The 16,344-nt window shown below is 43.4% G+C and overlaps 1 protein-coding gene across 1 annotated transcript in view; it reads right to left on the bottom strand.

Annotated features, from left to right (window-relative positions):
• The window catches only part of ulk4 (unc-51 like kinase 4), a 92,986-nt gene that overhangs the window by 1,619 nt on the left and 75,023 nt on the right, over positions 1 to 16,344 (bottom strand). Inside the window, exons 33-35 of the mRNA XM_071911778.2 lie at positions 14,062 to 14,163; positions 9,235 to 9,429; positions 3,755 to 3,843 (exon numbers count right to left, since the gene is read on the bottom strand). Of these exons, the coding sequence (XP_071767879.1) occupies positions 3,755 to 3,843; positions 9,235 to 9,429; positions 14,062 to 14,163 (386 nt within the window). The remainder of the gene's footprint in view (positions 1 to 3,754; positions 3,844 to 9,234; positions 9,430 to 14,061; positions 14,164 to 16,344) is intronic.

Genomic DNA, 16,344 nt, shown 5'->3' with positions numbered 1-16,344 from the left:
TCTGTTCTCTTACGCTCTCATTTCCAATGTGACAATGGTATATTTCAAATGCCATAGTGCTGTGGCATTATTAAAAACACACACGGCATATGGAAATACGTCAGTCTACACACACACACACACTATACATGCAATCCACTCCTCTCCTCTCCTTCAGTCCCTTCTCTCCACCTCTCCCTCTCTCCTCCCTCCCTCCTCTCCTCTCCCTCCGTCCTTCCCTCTCTCCTCTCCCTCCCAGGTGTCTGTGAGGGCAGCCTGACAGCCAGGCCAACACAAGCCCCCCCTCTCCCCCCCTTAGTTAATTAAACCCTACCTAATTAACCTAATTAACACAGTTCCCACAGGCCTCGGAAATCCTTGGAAAGTTTGTGGATTTGGAAAACATAAATTGGGTCCATAAAAGTTTTAGGGACAAACTTTCGGCTCGGGTTACTCATTAAATCCCTGCACAAGTCGAGCTGGGCTGCGGTATGGAGGGCAGTACATAAAGAAATAACTGCTTCTAGATTACGGCGAACGGCATCATCAGCGTCACGCTCGGCTTACACGACCACTTGGTTTCAGTTCGCTGTTCCGTCCTGCGTAAGCGACAATATTGCGTTGTGTGTGTTTTCCATGAGTCCAACCACCGGCATATCTTCTTCTGTTCACGATAGAGCCATGAGACAAAAAGCAGTGGGGACAGTAATAAGCTTGACCGAAAAGGGATGGTTCACTCCGAAATCAATCTAAATGGATTGTTCATGGGGAAAACTGTTGTTTCTACCTCCAGTCTGCTTCGACTGGTCCCTCCACCACACCCACACCTCGGTCCTCACATCCTGATCAGCTGCCTTTTGTGTCTCTCGTGGGTTCAAAGGCCGTCAAACGGGAGTTCGTTTTGAACGCTGCTCCGGATTGGGATTGGCCGAAGACGTAAACACGCCCCCCCCCGAGAATTTGGCCTTTACCCACACTTGTCTCCTGCGCTAAGATGGAGTGAAGTGGAGTGAGGCTAAATGTCTGGCTATGTGAAATCGGTCTGAATATGCCATCGATAGTGTCGTTTAAATAGAAGGCATGAATCCTAGAAACGCATCTCAACAGATATGGGCTATTCCCTGAACTGCCTCGGACAAAATCACAACACCTGCTCGGTCCAGCAGAGTCAGGTAGGTTACTGTCCCACTTGTGAAGGTACGATAGGTTCGCTGTTCAGCTGATTTTAGGGTCTTAAGGTTGGCGGTTAGGGAAAATCCTTCATAAATTGCAGCTGAATCCCAGAGTTTCAGAGTGGCGTGTGTTTGCTGAGGAGAGTCACGCAGGTCGCTGCGCTACATCTGTTGTCAGAAAACACATTATACCACCGCTATTATTCCTTCAGCCTTGGTAAAAGCGGGCCGCATTCCTGCCGGCTTCGTGTTTAACTGAATGCAGCAATAAACTGAGGATCAAGTTTGGGGCCTCAAGGCTTTTTCTTCAGAGTGGAGGGACTCCTCCCCTCCCTCCGCATTCGGTCAGGGCCGGAGGTTTTGAAAAGGCATTCCGCAGGTTGCCATGGTAAAAGCTGAATGACATCATTTGGGTTGGGATCTTAGGCCAGACCTCGCCTCGCCTCCTCTCCTTCCCACCCCTCCTCTCTCTCTCTCTCTCTCTCTCTCTCCTCTCTCTCTGCCCCAACTCTTCTCATCCTCTCAATTAAAACCTCTCCTCGCCCCCTCTCCCTTCCTCTCCTCTCCTCATAACTCCTCTCATCTCCTGCCCTTTCTCCTAAAAAACCTCTGCTCCCCTCCTCCTACCGCTAAAGCAGTGGGAGTGTGCCAGTCTCAGCCACTTCAAAGGCTGGAGCTGATCTCTGCTTTCATCTGCCAGAGAGGAGAGAGGGGAGGAGAGGAGAGGAGAGACGGAGAGGGAGAGGAGAGACGGAGAGAGGAGAGGAGAGACAGAGAGGGAGAGGAGAAGGATGGAGGGTGGAAAGAAGGAGGCGGCTGAAGAGGGAGAGAGAAGGGAGGAGAGAGAGCGAGGCAGAGAGGAGAGGGAGGGGGAGGTGGGGCAGAAAATGGAGGGGGAGAAATGGGTATAGAGAGGTTGACAAGAGAGAGGGGAAGAAAAGGAGTGACAGAGGAGAGAAAGGGAGAGGGAGGGGAGAGCAGGAGAGGCCGCTATAGCAGGACAACAATACACCTTTATTATTGATCTGACAGGGTGTGTGTGTGTGAGAGAAAGAGAGAGAGAGAGAGAGAGAGAGAGAGAGAGAGAAAGAGAGAGAGAGAGAGAGAGTTTGTTTGTATATGGAAGGCAGTGAGAGAGACTATTTCTGTGTATTCTTTGTGTGTGTGTATGCATTATGTGTGTGTGTGTGTGTGTGTGTGCCAGGTCGCTGGTCTCTCACATCAAAAGATCAAAGGAAGCATGGTCGCTACGACGACAAAACCCTGAGCTCAAAGAGGGAACACACACACACTCCGCCCACACACTCATAACACAGCCAGCCAGCCAGCCAGATGCAGAGATACAGGTGCGCACACACACACACACACACACACACACACACAGCCTTGCAGAATTGTTGGTACCTTTGGTAAACATTAACCAAAAATAAATTAAACAAAAAACCCACAAATAATGATATCTTATCTTTACCTCTTGAAATAAAGAAAATTATAAAATCCTATTTCCATTCAGAAGTAACTGTTAAAAAAAATATTTCAAATGTGTGATCGTAAGGTCGTAATTGGCTCATCATGAATACATGATCATGAGTTTGGCTATTTTTCTTTTTTCTTTTTTTTCTGGACTGCAGAAAATCCCAGTTACCTTTTAGTCAGATTTCACAGTGACTAAAAACACATCACAACAGTGAAGCTCTCACGTTTAATTCCCCCTATAGAGGTCAAGAGAAATATGACTTCACTTAAAGAGATATTTATCTTGACGCTGAATGTGTTAAAGTTACGGCTCAGGCTGATACATCCCCCCACCCATGTGAAGACTTCTTCACACAGTAACTAATTAAACGGAAGGTAAGGATTAAAGCGGTGTCTCCTGTACATTTTTGTGTAGATGTTAGGGTTGCGGGTAATTTTGGATCTGACACCCAGGTTGCAATTAAATGAATATAAAGGAAACACTGGCTGCTGAAAGTGAAAACTTGCTCATAGCTTCTAGTTGAAATGCTGATTACTGTTCTTTACAGTCTCCATGAGTCTTGGAAGGAAGCTGCTACTGTCAGTTGCTGGAGGGAGGTGTAAGTCATGCTTCCTGCCATTGATGAGATTTCAAGAAAACCCATACAAAGTTGAAGTCTTATTTTTACTTTTTTTTTTTTTTACTTTCCAGCTCCTTGTGAGCCATTAAGCTGACACACGCTCTCCTCTGCACTGTCGGGAGCACGCATCCTTTCAATTAACAGGGAGAAGAAGATCGGTTCTGACATGTACATAGAAGTGTTTAGACATGCATAAAAATAACAAGACTTGTTACTGGAAACCTTTGAGGGATCGTTTCAGCCCTACTGTACACACACATCGCACATACACAGAGACAAGCACACACCTTATATGGACAGACACACACACACATGCATTCGGTCACTCAAACACACATTCATTCCCTTGATATTTTTCTTGTTTTGCCACAAAATAATTTCAAAATGAATGAATTAGGATTATTTTGTCTGAGATCTATGGGTATTTTATGTGAAGGCATATACAAACCTGAACACACACACACACACACACACACACACACACATATGAACAGCACAAACACACACCGGTTGGACTGAGTCATATCCTGTAGTAGACTCACGAGCTCCGCCCCTTCAGAACTTTCCAACCAATCAGATCTGTCTGCTGTCTGCACCTGGGGAAAGAGAGAGAGAGAGGCAGGGAGAGAGATAGAGAGAGAAAGAGAGGGATTTAGTTGTATAGACAGGTGAACTGGTACATGATAGACAACTGTGTATCAGTGTTGTTTATCCTTGTCGGCCCATGCCGCCCAAAAACAAGGCAGTTGTGATGACATTTTTCCCATTTTCTGGCTATTTCACTGATTAATAAGTGGAAGAAGCCTAGCTGCATATATTCATTGTTTCACAGATATTAAGAAGCTGATAATACATTTGCAAATTATTTTTTTCACATTCCATAATTCAAAGCCCCACTCAAAATCATCTTGTGAACCACTGCAGGATGACAACCACTGGCCTGTGTAATCACAAAAGAATCATACTGTAAGCTACCAGTTTTTACGACCAACAGCAGAGTGGCGTCACACACACTTGTCAATGTCATTTCAAAGGAAGTTGATCAAAGAGCTAATTTGTCAGAAAGTCAGTGGATTACACACACACACACACACACACACACACACTTATTGGTTTCTTACAATGTTGTTGATCCATGAATTTGAACAGATTCTACTGCTGGATAAGAGTGTCAGCTGAAAGAACATTCTGTCTCTCCCTTCAGTCCTCTCTTTCTTCTCTCCTTCTCCTTCCTCCATCCCTCTCTCCATCCTTGTCCCTACATGCCTCTCCACACCCCACCTCGGAACACCTGGTCCACACACTGCAGTGTGTGTATGAGTGTGTGTGACTAGGGCAGTCGCTTTGAAAAGGGGCTATTATAGCGGTTAGAATTAGAGCTAGGTTCAGGTTGGGGTCTGGGTTACGATCAGGGTTAAGGTTAGGCTCAGCGAATGAATGTTGTTCGATAAATAATAAAAAGTGTGTGTGTGTACATGTCTCTTTAAGTGTGGAGAGTGTGGGTCTGCAGTGTGTTAGTGAATATGTGTGTGTGTGCGCGTTTTTCTGTGTGTGTGTGCGTGTCTGTGTGTCTCTGCGTGTTTGGCGTACGTGTTCTCTCTGATCTCCAGTGACATCATCACCTCTGTCTCCGCGGCGACACAGCATGGTTGTTGCTTGGCAACGGGGTTAGGAGGAGACGAGACTCTCCCCTCTCTTACTTTCCTCACAAACACACACACACACACACACACACACCCACACACTTTGCCTTCTCCTTAAGGGTGAGGGGACATTCTCTTCGCCTGCCAACCATCCTCTAAACACACACACACCTCTTTTTTATCCCTTCTCCCCCTCCGTCGTCCTCCTCTCCCCCCATGTCTACCTCACCAACACCCTGACTCAATAAGGCTGGACTCAGTCAGACGAGAGGCACACAGACAGAAAGACAGACGGGCAGAGTGGTTTGGGAGAAACAGCGGTTTTAAATAGATATTATGTTTAAACAAGTGACACTGTACCTGACAGCACAGAGACACAGAGAGAAACAGACAGAGACATTTGGCCACGGGTGAAAAAGAGAAATATGTATGTGATGTATGTGTGTGTGCGGCTAGTGAGGAATGCCTGGCAGGCTGGTCAGTCTGTAGGCCTTACTAATCTATGGGCCGTACTAATAAAGTAGTGATATAGTATGGTATTGACTGAATTGTCCAGGGCTGGAGCAATATCCTGCGTCAAGTCTTACCGTACGAAACTGCCGTGATGACTTGACTTCTTTTTTTCAGGGAGAGGAATGATGAGGTGATGTATAGTAGATTACTTGAAGCTATTCTTCAGCATTATACTTCTTTATTCTAGTATTCTTGCATTTAAATCCTTTAATCCAGCATGACCAAGTCTGTGCTTTTAGAAACGTCATTGGTCACAAATACCCAATGTACGTTTTTCCATCTGTATTTGCAGCCGTTTGGATAGAGTCCTTCTTGAAGCTGATTGGCTTGTTTGGATGCATTTCTGCCACCTCTACATTTTTTCCATGTTCCGTCTGAATGTACAGCTATAGGCTACATTTATACTTTACCACCAAATCATGCACGGGACGCTCAAGAAAACAGGTCAGTTCAACTAGTGGTACTGTTGTTTTCTTTGTGTGGTGAATTTTCTAGTTTAGTAGACTGATTTTTTTCTTTCTTTCTTCTCAAAATAACTTCTTATGAATCCCCTTTGAATTAAATGGCATTCACCTTTAAGTCTTTCCAAGTTGTGGTGGAGAAGAATGACTCAAGTTGAAAATTTGACCAATTCAAGCTTGACTGACTCCGTCTCCCCCTCTCCCTCTCTCTCTCCTCCCTTGTAGCTGGAAGCTATTAGCGGGATCTTTGATTGAGATTAACAGAGCTCTGAAATCAATGAAAGATAATTAAAAAGCCTTTGTTGAAGGGCAGGCACTTGTGTGAGCGTGTATGCGTGTGTCTGAGTGTGAGTCAGTGTATTTCTATGATTGTACGTCTGTGAAAGTGTCTGTGTTGAATGTCTGTTGCATTCTCTCAAAGGTGAAAGTTGTTCTCTGTCAACTGATTGGCCAAACAGAGTGTGAATAGCTAATGACATTTAAAGAAATCTTATAAGCCTCGTGTGAAGAAAGAGAACACAACCTGACTAATGTGTATAGGGTGATGATTTCTATTTTGTTTGACACCTCAACTGGACTCCACCAATAACAAGTGAACCAAATACCCCACATTGTGCTTGAGTACTCCACTCTACACCCTAAAATCCTAAAAAAAGATGGATTGAAGGGAACTAACCTCAGATTTGTCAGCAACAAAGAGAGGGGAGATAACCTCCAACCCTCCAAATACAACCTAAAGATGATGTGAGTAACCCAGTGTGACAATTTGGTCCAATTAAATAAAAAGGGGAGAAATACTTTCTACTGTTGCTTTAAACCTTAACATTTGCTGTTACTTTGATCCGTTACATTAAAGGGGTATTAAGTAATCCATTACTTTTATCGACAACCAAAGAATTGCAACAACATGTACAGGTCTCTGGCACAGCTTACGGTGGCCTGTAATTGACACACATAATAAAGTCACTTTTTCACAAGATGAGTAAGCCCGCCAATTAGAGCAGAGATCCAACAGAAACGTCTAGGGAAGAGGTGATATATCATCATATATCATGATGCAAAATACTGGAATAATAATACTGCTTTGTCATTTCTGCTCCTTCACAGCACCGTCCTCCATCTTTGAACTGCTGAGAGTGCGAGTGGGCGGAGGGTCATTTTGTGCTATTATGGTCATTTGGTGCCAGGGGACAGTAAAAGTCTTACTTACTTCACCTTTAAATGTCAACAGTTCCTCTCCACTTTGAAAAAATGGAGATATTTGTGTGAATCTAATCCCAAAAAGCATGACAAAATGTGCAAAACCGTAGATGGGGGCATCCTGGTGGCTCAGCTGGCTAAGGCGCATAGTACATAAACACAATGTCCTGGGTCTCTATCTTCTTTTCTGTCTCTCTATACTGGGACTATCCAACAAAGCAGAGACGAAAAAAAAAACCTTTAAAAAACGTAGATGGGTACTTTTCTGATCAACTCTAAATTAGTTCAGCTCTTAGCACTCAGCTGCTTAGTGACTCATCCCATAGCTGTGAGGGAACAGCCAGAGAACACCGCTCTGTGTGTGTGTGTGTGTGTGTGTGTGTGTGTGTGTGTTAGTCCCGATGGTGAATAGGGTAGAGAATACACACCTAGATGCTACCTTAGCTGTTAGCAGAGGGACAGAGGACATTAGAGGACATTAGAGCGCATATACAGGAGGATAGATAGATAGATAGATAGATAGATAGATAGATAGATAGATATAGACAGACAGATAGATAAATAGATAGAAAAAAAGAAAGAAAGAAAGAAAGAAAGAAAGAAAGAAAGAAAGAGAAAAAGGGAGTCTGTGTTATGTGTGTGAGAGAGACAGACAGACAGACAGAGAGACAGAGAGAGAGAGAGAGAGAGAGAGAGAGAAAGAGAGAGCTAGAGAGAGAGAGAGTTTATGTGTGGGTGGTTCAGGTGGCTGAGAACTAATTAGTGACAGAAATAAAAAATACACCCCCATAGACACCCCCCCCCCCCCACACACACACACACACACATACAGAACTGCAAATATAAGGTTGCTTCCAGGCAGACCAGTCAGTCAGTCAGTCCATATGATGTCACAGTGTGACAGCTGACCTTGTGTCCCAGGTGTAGAAACTACTTTGTGACCCTGAGGCCAAGCCAACACATTAGGGCATTGGGAATGCACACTGTAAACTCCACAATACATGGGGGTCACACTTGTTGTCACGTTGACTTTTTGGAGATAGGAGGTTTCTGCAGAACTCTCCTCTCCTCCCTCCTCCACTCTTCCTCTGCTCCTCTTTCCTCTCATCTCCTCCTCTCAGTGTTCAAAGCTTCTACCTGGCAGCTCCAATGTACTCAGATCAATTGAGAATAACACACACACACACACACACACACACACACACACACACACACACACACACACACACACACACACACACACAATATAACAGAATGCTTTTCAGTTGCCTCACAAGAAGCTGGTCTAATGAGGACTCTCTAACCAGAGCCTCTGATCAATATCTGATTGGCTGTTTAGTTAGCTTCCTGATTGGCTGTTTAATTAAGCTGAATTAATGGGTCCCTCAATTTAAATTCTAATTGTTTAGACTGCAGTAGCAAAACTTCAAAGCATCATCACATTGTTATGTGTGTGTCTGTCAGCTCAATAAATCAACACCAGCCACCAAGCTTAAGAAGCGCTTAATGCTGGTGAATGCTGGCTTTGGCTGCTTAGTTCGCCTCCATGTAACCAGATGAAGTTAATGTGATTAACAGGTTGGGGAGTGGAAGCCCCAGCACTTCTCCACCTGCCTCGCTGCAGTGTGCTCTGTTACTAGTCAGCCATCTTTGGACTGTTCTACAAATCATTTTGACTATCAGACAAAATTGGACAGACACTTGAACAGAGAGTGACAGGCAGATACAAACCAACACTTTTCTCCTCTCTCTGCCGCTCGCCCTGTCAGTCTAGTTGTAGTGAAACTACAGGCTCTATTTTCAGAACAGCGGCAGAGCAGGGCTGTGTGTGTGTGTGTGTGTGTGTGTGTGTGTGTGTCTGCACTGAGTCTTTGCTATTTTATATGCTACATTTTCATTCTGCAGTGGTGGACAACCACACCAGGAGTACTGACACCTCTGATAGAGAATATGGGGAATTAACAGCACATTATAATTCAACCCCCCAGACACAAACAAGCATAGGGCCGATGTTTAGAGTTGGTGCTTAAATCATACCAGGATGTCCAAAAATGTTGATAGCCTACAAAAAAGTCATAGAGGCAATGCTAGCATGTGTTAAAGTTTGTATGTATGTATGTGTGTATGTTGGTCTGAATGTGTGTGTATGTGCGTGTGTGTGTGTACTCACCAGTCGCTTAATGACCCTAAGTGTGGTGCGTTGCATTCGGAGGGTCTCGGCGTGTGTGTGCGTGCGCAGCACGTGTGCGAAGCTACGCAAGCAGGACGGAGACAGGCAGTCGTGCCCCTCCCCCCCGTACAGCTGGACCAATAGGGAGAGGCACTGAACAGACTCCTCCCACACCTCCTGGTTTTCAGTGGACAGCTAGAGAGGGAGAGATTGGAATGTGTTAATAAATGAATGGAAGAAATAATTAACCTTTTTACCCTACTTGTGATGGCAGAAAATAATTGAAGAGCTGAAATGAATGCCACAAGAATAAGAGTATATTATAGTATAATTAAAGGGGTATTAAGTAATTTTAAGGGTCAGTTTCGAAAACCAGAAATCTCAGCACCTGGCGAAGTAATTGTTGAGTCATTAATACTGATCAGTAAGCCTATCAATCCACTGCAAATATGTTATGGTCATTTTGTGCTATGGGGTAGAACAAATATTAGTTATTGCACCTTTAAATGCCAACACTTCCTCTCAACTTTTGATAAAACAGAGTACCATACTTCCCCTTTAACACTGTTACACCAGACTTGGCTAATCAGTCTTCAGCTTATCTCCTCATCCTCTTTCTATCTGCCTCTCCACTTCTTCTTATCACCCCCTCCTCCCTCCCTGCTCCTCACCTCCTCTCCTCTGTACCCCCCCCCCATATCAGGATTGTGAATAAAAGAATAACATTGCAAATAATTCACCAAAATGTTCCTACCCCTCCCCCTCTCCTCCATGCACCAATCTTCTTCCCACCCACTCTCTCTCTCTCTCTCTCGCTCTTCTTTGCTTGCTCCATCAATGTGTCAGAGAGACAAGTCAGGTGTTAGATTGACAACCCCCCCCCCCACCACCACCACCTATCAGCTGGACACACCTCCTTCACCTCAGCCTGTGTTTAGGAGTATGTGTGTGTAAAGTTCAAAGGTCACCGGAGTCTCATCAAGTGAGAGTTATGTTGTTGTCTCCTTCAATACCCCCTCTCTCCCCTCTCTCACTCAATTCAAATCAAAGTGTGTCAAATCAAAGTGAGACACAGAGACTGAGGGGAATAGTACAGACATCAAGAGTAAATTGAAGTTGAAATTTAAAAATAGAAGTTGAAGTATTTAAGTAAAAAATCGAAATGGCTTCTCCCTCCGTCTCTCTCTCTCTCTCTCCCCCTCCCCCTCCTGAGCATCACTTGGGTATGACAAGGTATTGCAGTGGCCCTACCTTAACCTATGCAAGTCTAAATTTGATCTTGTAGTTTTTGAAATGACAAAGATCAAGCAAAAACTGACAGAAATGTATTTGGAAGCCATATCTAAAAAAAATAAAAAAGTCACATTAGGGGAGCATTAAGGATCAACATTCCCTCTAAACTGTGTGTCTGTGCAAGATAGTTTGGTGACCTGCGTGTAATAATTGATCGCATTGACCAAATAATAATATCTTGCCAGTCACCAGTCTGTGCTCCACTTGTCCCCAGAAATGTATTCTGTTAATGTAAGCAGCAGTAGCAAATGATATTAGATGCAAAGACTTTACCACACCTCAGGGTTTAGTGAATCGACACTCCTGCTCTTTCCATCTCGCTAATCTCCCATGGGGCCAAGGGGCTGGGCAGAGGTTGGAGGGGTGTCAGCTGTCCCCCCTCAACCCCTTCATACGCAAACACACACACACACACACACACATAGAGGCCCACCCACCACTCAACATGTCAAGTAAAAGTAAAAACCTCTATTGTGTCCCTTGAGACCTCCTCCTCTCCTCCTCCCACCTCCCTTTCTTTCCCCCCTCTCCTTTTTCTCCTCCACTTCCCAGGATCCCTCCCAGCACCCTCTCTCCTTTCCACAGATTCGCTTCCGTCTCTGCCTTTCCTTTTCCCTTGCTCCCATCTCTCCTCCTCTCATTTCCTCCCCTCCTCTCATTTTCTTTCTCTTGAACCTCTCCTGCTCCCTAGCTCCTCCTTTTCCACTCCTGTCCTCTTGTTGTCCTCAGTCTTATCATCCTCAATTTCATGAATTGATGTATATTTTTAGCGGCATGTGTTACGGTGAAGCATTGGTGAAGCATTAAAACCATCATTTAAAAAAAAAAACATTAAAAGGCAACTTTATAAAAACTTTTGGGCTGAATGTCCATTATTTTAGACGGTCATGAAGCACAATTTGTATACTGATTAAATTGACCAAATATTTTGCATGTCAAAATAGTATCATTAATGAGTTTGATGTTTTGAGTAGAGCTATGGGAGGATTGAGGGAGCCCCCATCTTTGAATCCATTCTGCATAGCCCCCACTATTCCTTAATACAGATTTTTTGGCTTTATTAGACAGTTGAAAGTGCAAAGAGACAGGACAGACTGGGAGACAGAGGGGGGATGACATGCAAGACGTTGCGGTTACATGGTACGCACCTCCCAATATCAGATTTTTGACTGATCGTTTAATCCTCATTAGCGTCAGTGCAGCCAGAAAGCCTGAATGTTTCTGGATGGCTACAGCAATAACAATCCCACAGTTCTCTCAGTAGGAAGGACAAGGCAGATTTCCCCAAGTCTTATCTTCCTGTATTTCAGTGCTTCGTGCGTATTGTACTGGGATGTGTGTTGGTGAGTGGTAGATATAATTGCCTCTCACTTTCCGCAGGATCTCGGGGATTAATAATTGTAGGCGTTATAATTACCTCAATAAAATAGGATAATCATCTGGACTGAACAAATAGGCAATGTTCAAAAAGCTCACTGCTTTCACATAATATTCCCAAGCTGATTTCACATCAGACATGTGAAATCAGCTTGGGAATATTATGCACTGACTGTGCGGACAGCTGCTTGACCTGCAACAACCGACTTGTCTGCATTAACAGTGTTGGTTGAAGCACAACAGCTAATAATTTGTCAAATTTACAAAATGATAATATCCTGCCAGTCATCAGTAATTTCTCCACTTGTCCACAGAAGTTTAGTTCATATAAGTGGCATATAACGCTTTCTCATGAATGTCAATTAGGTATGGCAAGATATGGCACTTGCCATAATTTAGCCTGAGTCCAAATTTGATCCTGTAGTTTTTAATCTTCTTCTATCAAAAATTGCCAGAAACCAATTTGGAAGCTACATCTTTAAAAAAAAAACCTCTCTATCTTGTCTATCTAATCTGTGTGCAAGAGAGTTTAGTGGCCTGTGTCACATTGACCAAATAATAACATCTTGTCAGTAATCGGTCATTGCTCCATATAAGCGGGTTTGGAAGTTTTGGTGGCAAATGATATTAGATGCAGAGACTTTGCCGTACCTTAGGGTTTAGTGAATTAACACTTCTTCTCAAGCCAGCAGGGAACTGATTGTCCTTGCTGAGGTTTTTGAAAACAATTACCATTTAAAATGAATAAAAACTGCCTCACCATTGGAACAGGATGTTGTAAAAGAGCTACCTGCTAGTTGACGTATTCATTTACATTTTACAAATTGTCTTCCTATTGTCATTTAGCCTGCTGTTCTCAGAGTAAGTTAATCTACTGACACAGTGGGAAACAATTGGTCGTTGTTAGAATTAGGCTGTAATGTCTTGAAGGAGTAATGATTTTACCTTGGAAAATGGAAACAAGCACTATTATACAAATAATGAATTTAACTTGGAAAATGGAAATTCAGATAAGGCTATAACTTTTTGAACAGATAATGAATTTACCTTGGAAAATGCTAATTTAGATGAGGATATACTTTTTTTTAACAAATAATGAATTTACCTTGGAAAATGGAAATAAGCACTATTGCACAAATAATGAATTTAACTTGCAAAATGCTAATTTAGTTTAGGCTATACTTATTTTTTTTGTTTTAACAAATAATGAATTTACTTTGGAAATTGGAAACAGCCATTAAATAGGCGGTCACGGTCAAAAAGCTGTCAAAGGAACTTACTCATCCAAAACACCCATCTGCAAGACAGCAGTTTGCCAGCAAGTCCCACTGGCCAGTTGGAAAAATTCAGCAAATTGCTTTAGTGATCAAATGGGATGCAGAAATTAACACTTTTTTCCTCCTGCATAATGGAATGTTTAAATGTTCACAGTGACTGGCCCAAAGACACCACTGCATCTGTCATGGGTGAAAACAGGTTTACTGGTTTGCTTGAAGTCAAACTAGCTGCATTAGTATAACAAAGTTAAAGCCACTTGTCTGGTAGACATGCGATCCCTCCGCTAATACAGGGAAGAGCTTTTGAATAAGCTTCAACAGTAGTGTTGCCATCTATAATGCAGGCGGACACAGGACCTGGGACTGGGAGGATGCTGTAGATCCAGCTAGCATGAATGACACATGGAACACTGGCTCATGCTTTTACTGGTTTTAAGGTATTTTTAATGGAGATTTTATTGAGATAAGTGAAAGAGTTTCTTTTTTCAAAACTCTGACCAGATTATTTCTTGAAAAAAGTCATTCTATTATAATACAAGTGAAATTTCCACCCAGCAGTGGACTCGGGTATTTTGAAATAAGCTTGATAAATAAGCTTTATACAACAAAACTACATACAAAACACAACTTGGAAAACACATTCAGAAAAACAGGTCTTCTCTCTCTCTCTCTCTCTCTCTCTCACTCCCTCACATAAATAAGCATGCATACACAATTTTTCGCACCATCTCAGACATACAGTCAGACATACGTAAACAAACATGCATGCAGACACACACAAGCACAGCCCAATACACACACACACTGAAAAATATTTATGTATGCACATAACACATTCACATACACAAACAGACAGGCTCTCTGTCAGTGTTAGTCTCACCATGTGAATGAGCTGTGAGTTGAGTTGGCTCAGGGGTCTGTTGGCTAGGAGCAGCTTCTCTGCTGCCTCCGTCTCTACTGCTGGACAAGATAGCCTCTGGCTCTATACGCACGCACGCACACACACACACACACACGTTAAATCATTTATAGAGATTTGACAGTCAATAATGATGGATCCAGAGACCTGCCAACACAGATTCTGACAGACTGAGAGACAGACAGAGGAAGACAGACCGATAGTCAGACTGACAGAGGAAGCAGTCTTCCTGGGTATGCTGTGTTATTTTAACCCATCTTTAACACGATGTGCGTTCAGACCAACGCCGGCCGAGCCGCTTTCTTTATTTGTCACGTCAAATTATTTCGACGTCTCTTTCAAGACTTCTGTCTTCTCACCTCCTCCTCTCCTCTCTGACCCCCTTCATTAGCTCCTCCGTCCCTCTCTTTGTCTTATTTTACTTCAGTTTGTGCCTGCAGTGGAACTTCAGGCCAATTAGAAGTGAAATAATGTGATTAATACTGGCACAAATTTTCTCCTCTCTCTCTCTCTCTCTCCCTGTCTCGCTCTATCGCTCTCTCTCTTTCACTGTGTCGCTCCTTCTCAGCTTTGCTCTCTTGTCTTTCTTCTGTGGTAATATGATTAATATTGGCGTAAATTTTCTCCTCTCCTTTTCACTCTGCTTCTCTCTCTCAATTTGCAGTTCTCTCTCTCTCTGCATGCTCTCCCCCTCTCTCCGTATATATATAAATATATACAGTATATATATACGTATATACAGTATATATACATACATACACACATATACATACATATGCATAAGTGTTAAATAAAGAGATAGAGACGGAGGTCAAGAAAGGGAAAGGGAGTGAGAGTTAGGAGTGGTCTAGTCACGTAGTCACGTCCTCTCTCCTTATCAGACCTTATTACCCAAATGAATTTGGTTTGTGCAGAAGTTTTCTTTTTAATGAGCTTTGCATTTCTCGCTGAATTGATTTCCGCTGCACATTCTGCTCGCTCCCTTTTCTATCTCTGTCTCTCTTTCTATCTCTCCATCCTCCCCTCTCTCCCTCTCTCTCTCCCTCCCTGCCTCCACCTCCCCCCCCCCCCCCTCTCTCTCTCTCTCTCTCTCTGTCCAGGCATTAATATGTATGCGTTGGGCTGGGGTGCAGGCTATGGGGAGATGGGGGCTGGTGTGTGTGTATGTGTGAGTGTGTGCGCGTGTGTGTATGTAGGGAGGCAAGCTGAGGACAAAGCCATTGGTGATAATGAGGCCGCAGGGACATAACCAGACAGGCCCCTCTGTGTATGCCTGTGTGTGTGTGTGTGTGTGTGTGTGTGTGTGTGTGTGTGTGTGTGTGTGTGTGTGTGTGTGTGTGTGTGTGTCCCAGGGGCTAGGGACCTCATCCGCTTTCTCCTGAGTCCACAACTTCAATATTGCAGTTGGTTAAACCTGCTAGCTTCCACTGCACACTTCAATGGACACACACACACACACACACACACACACACACACACGCCTTTAGGGCCATGATACAAGGGCAACATTTTGAGGCAATAGAGTTGGTGAATCTGTGCTCGACAGAGATGGGATTGGTAAATAGGACTGAATCAATGTGGATAACAGAGTGGCCTGTAAGGAACCATGTCACATGATACAGCAAAACAACTGACACATGGGCAACAATTATTACATGAAATTTACATGAATGCAATGATTAACTAGCAAGCCAAGCAGCCCAACATTACTGTTCTCTCCATAGAAGAGTCTGAGGCAGCTGATAAACTAGGGAGCCGGATCACTTTCAAATAAACTGCTAATTAACTAATATCACAATTGATGGCCATCCTTATGTTTTAAACAATGAATTTTCATTTATGTATAGAAATGCTAGCTGAGAGAATGTGAAGGAAAGAGGGAGGAAGGTCTTGCATCTAATGAGTTCAAATACAGTGAGGTGAGGCTGATTTAACGCTCCCTCCATCACTCAATCATGTAAAACATGCAAACACAGTGGTGATTTGTCTGTCAGTCTTTTCCACTTCCAATGTGAACCAGACCATCAGGTAAAGCCACTTGCTTGTTCCACCCTTCTTTTGTCTGAAGTTATTATCCCAGGACTGTCTGTGTTTTTGCCTTCCCAGATTTACCAGATGGAAACTGAAAGAACCCCAATCTGTTTCCTTTGGAGAATCTTTACTTGCAGCTCCAAACACAATACTTTGTAGTCACTGCAATGTTCTCAATTTGGCAGCATTCACGTCCCTGTCAAGTGAAGCCTG

The sequence above is a fragment of the Centroberyx gerrardi genome, chromosome 12, assembly GCF_048128805.1.
Source record: "Centroberyx gerrardi isolate f3 chromosome 12, fCenGer3.hap1.cur.20231027, whole genome shotgun sequence".
Lineage (NCBI taxonomy): Eukaryota > Metazoa > Chordata > Actinopteri > Beryciformes > Berycidae > Centroberyx > Centroberyx gerrardi.
The sequence above is the reverse complement of the archived record's forward strand: the minus strand, read 5'-3'. Positions and strand labels throughout refer to the sequence as shown.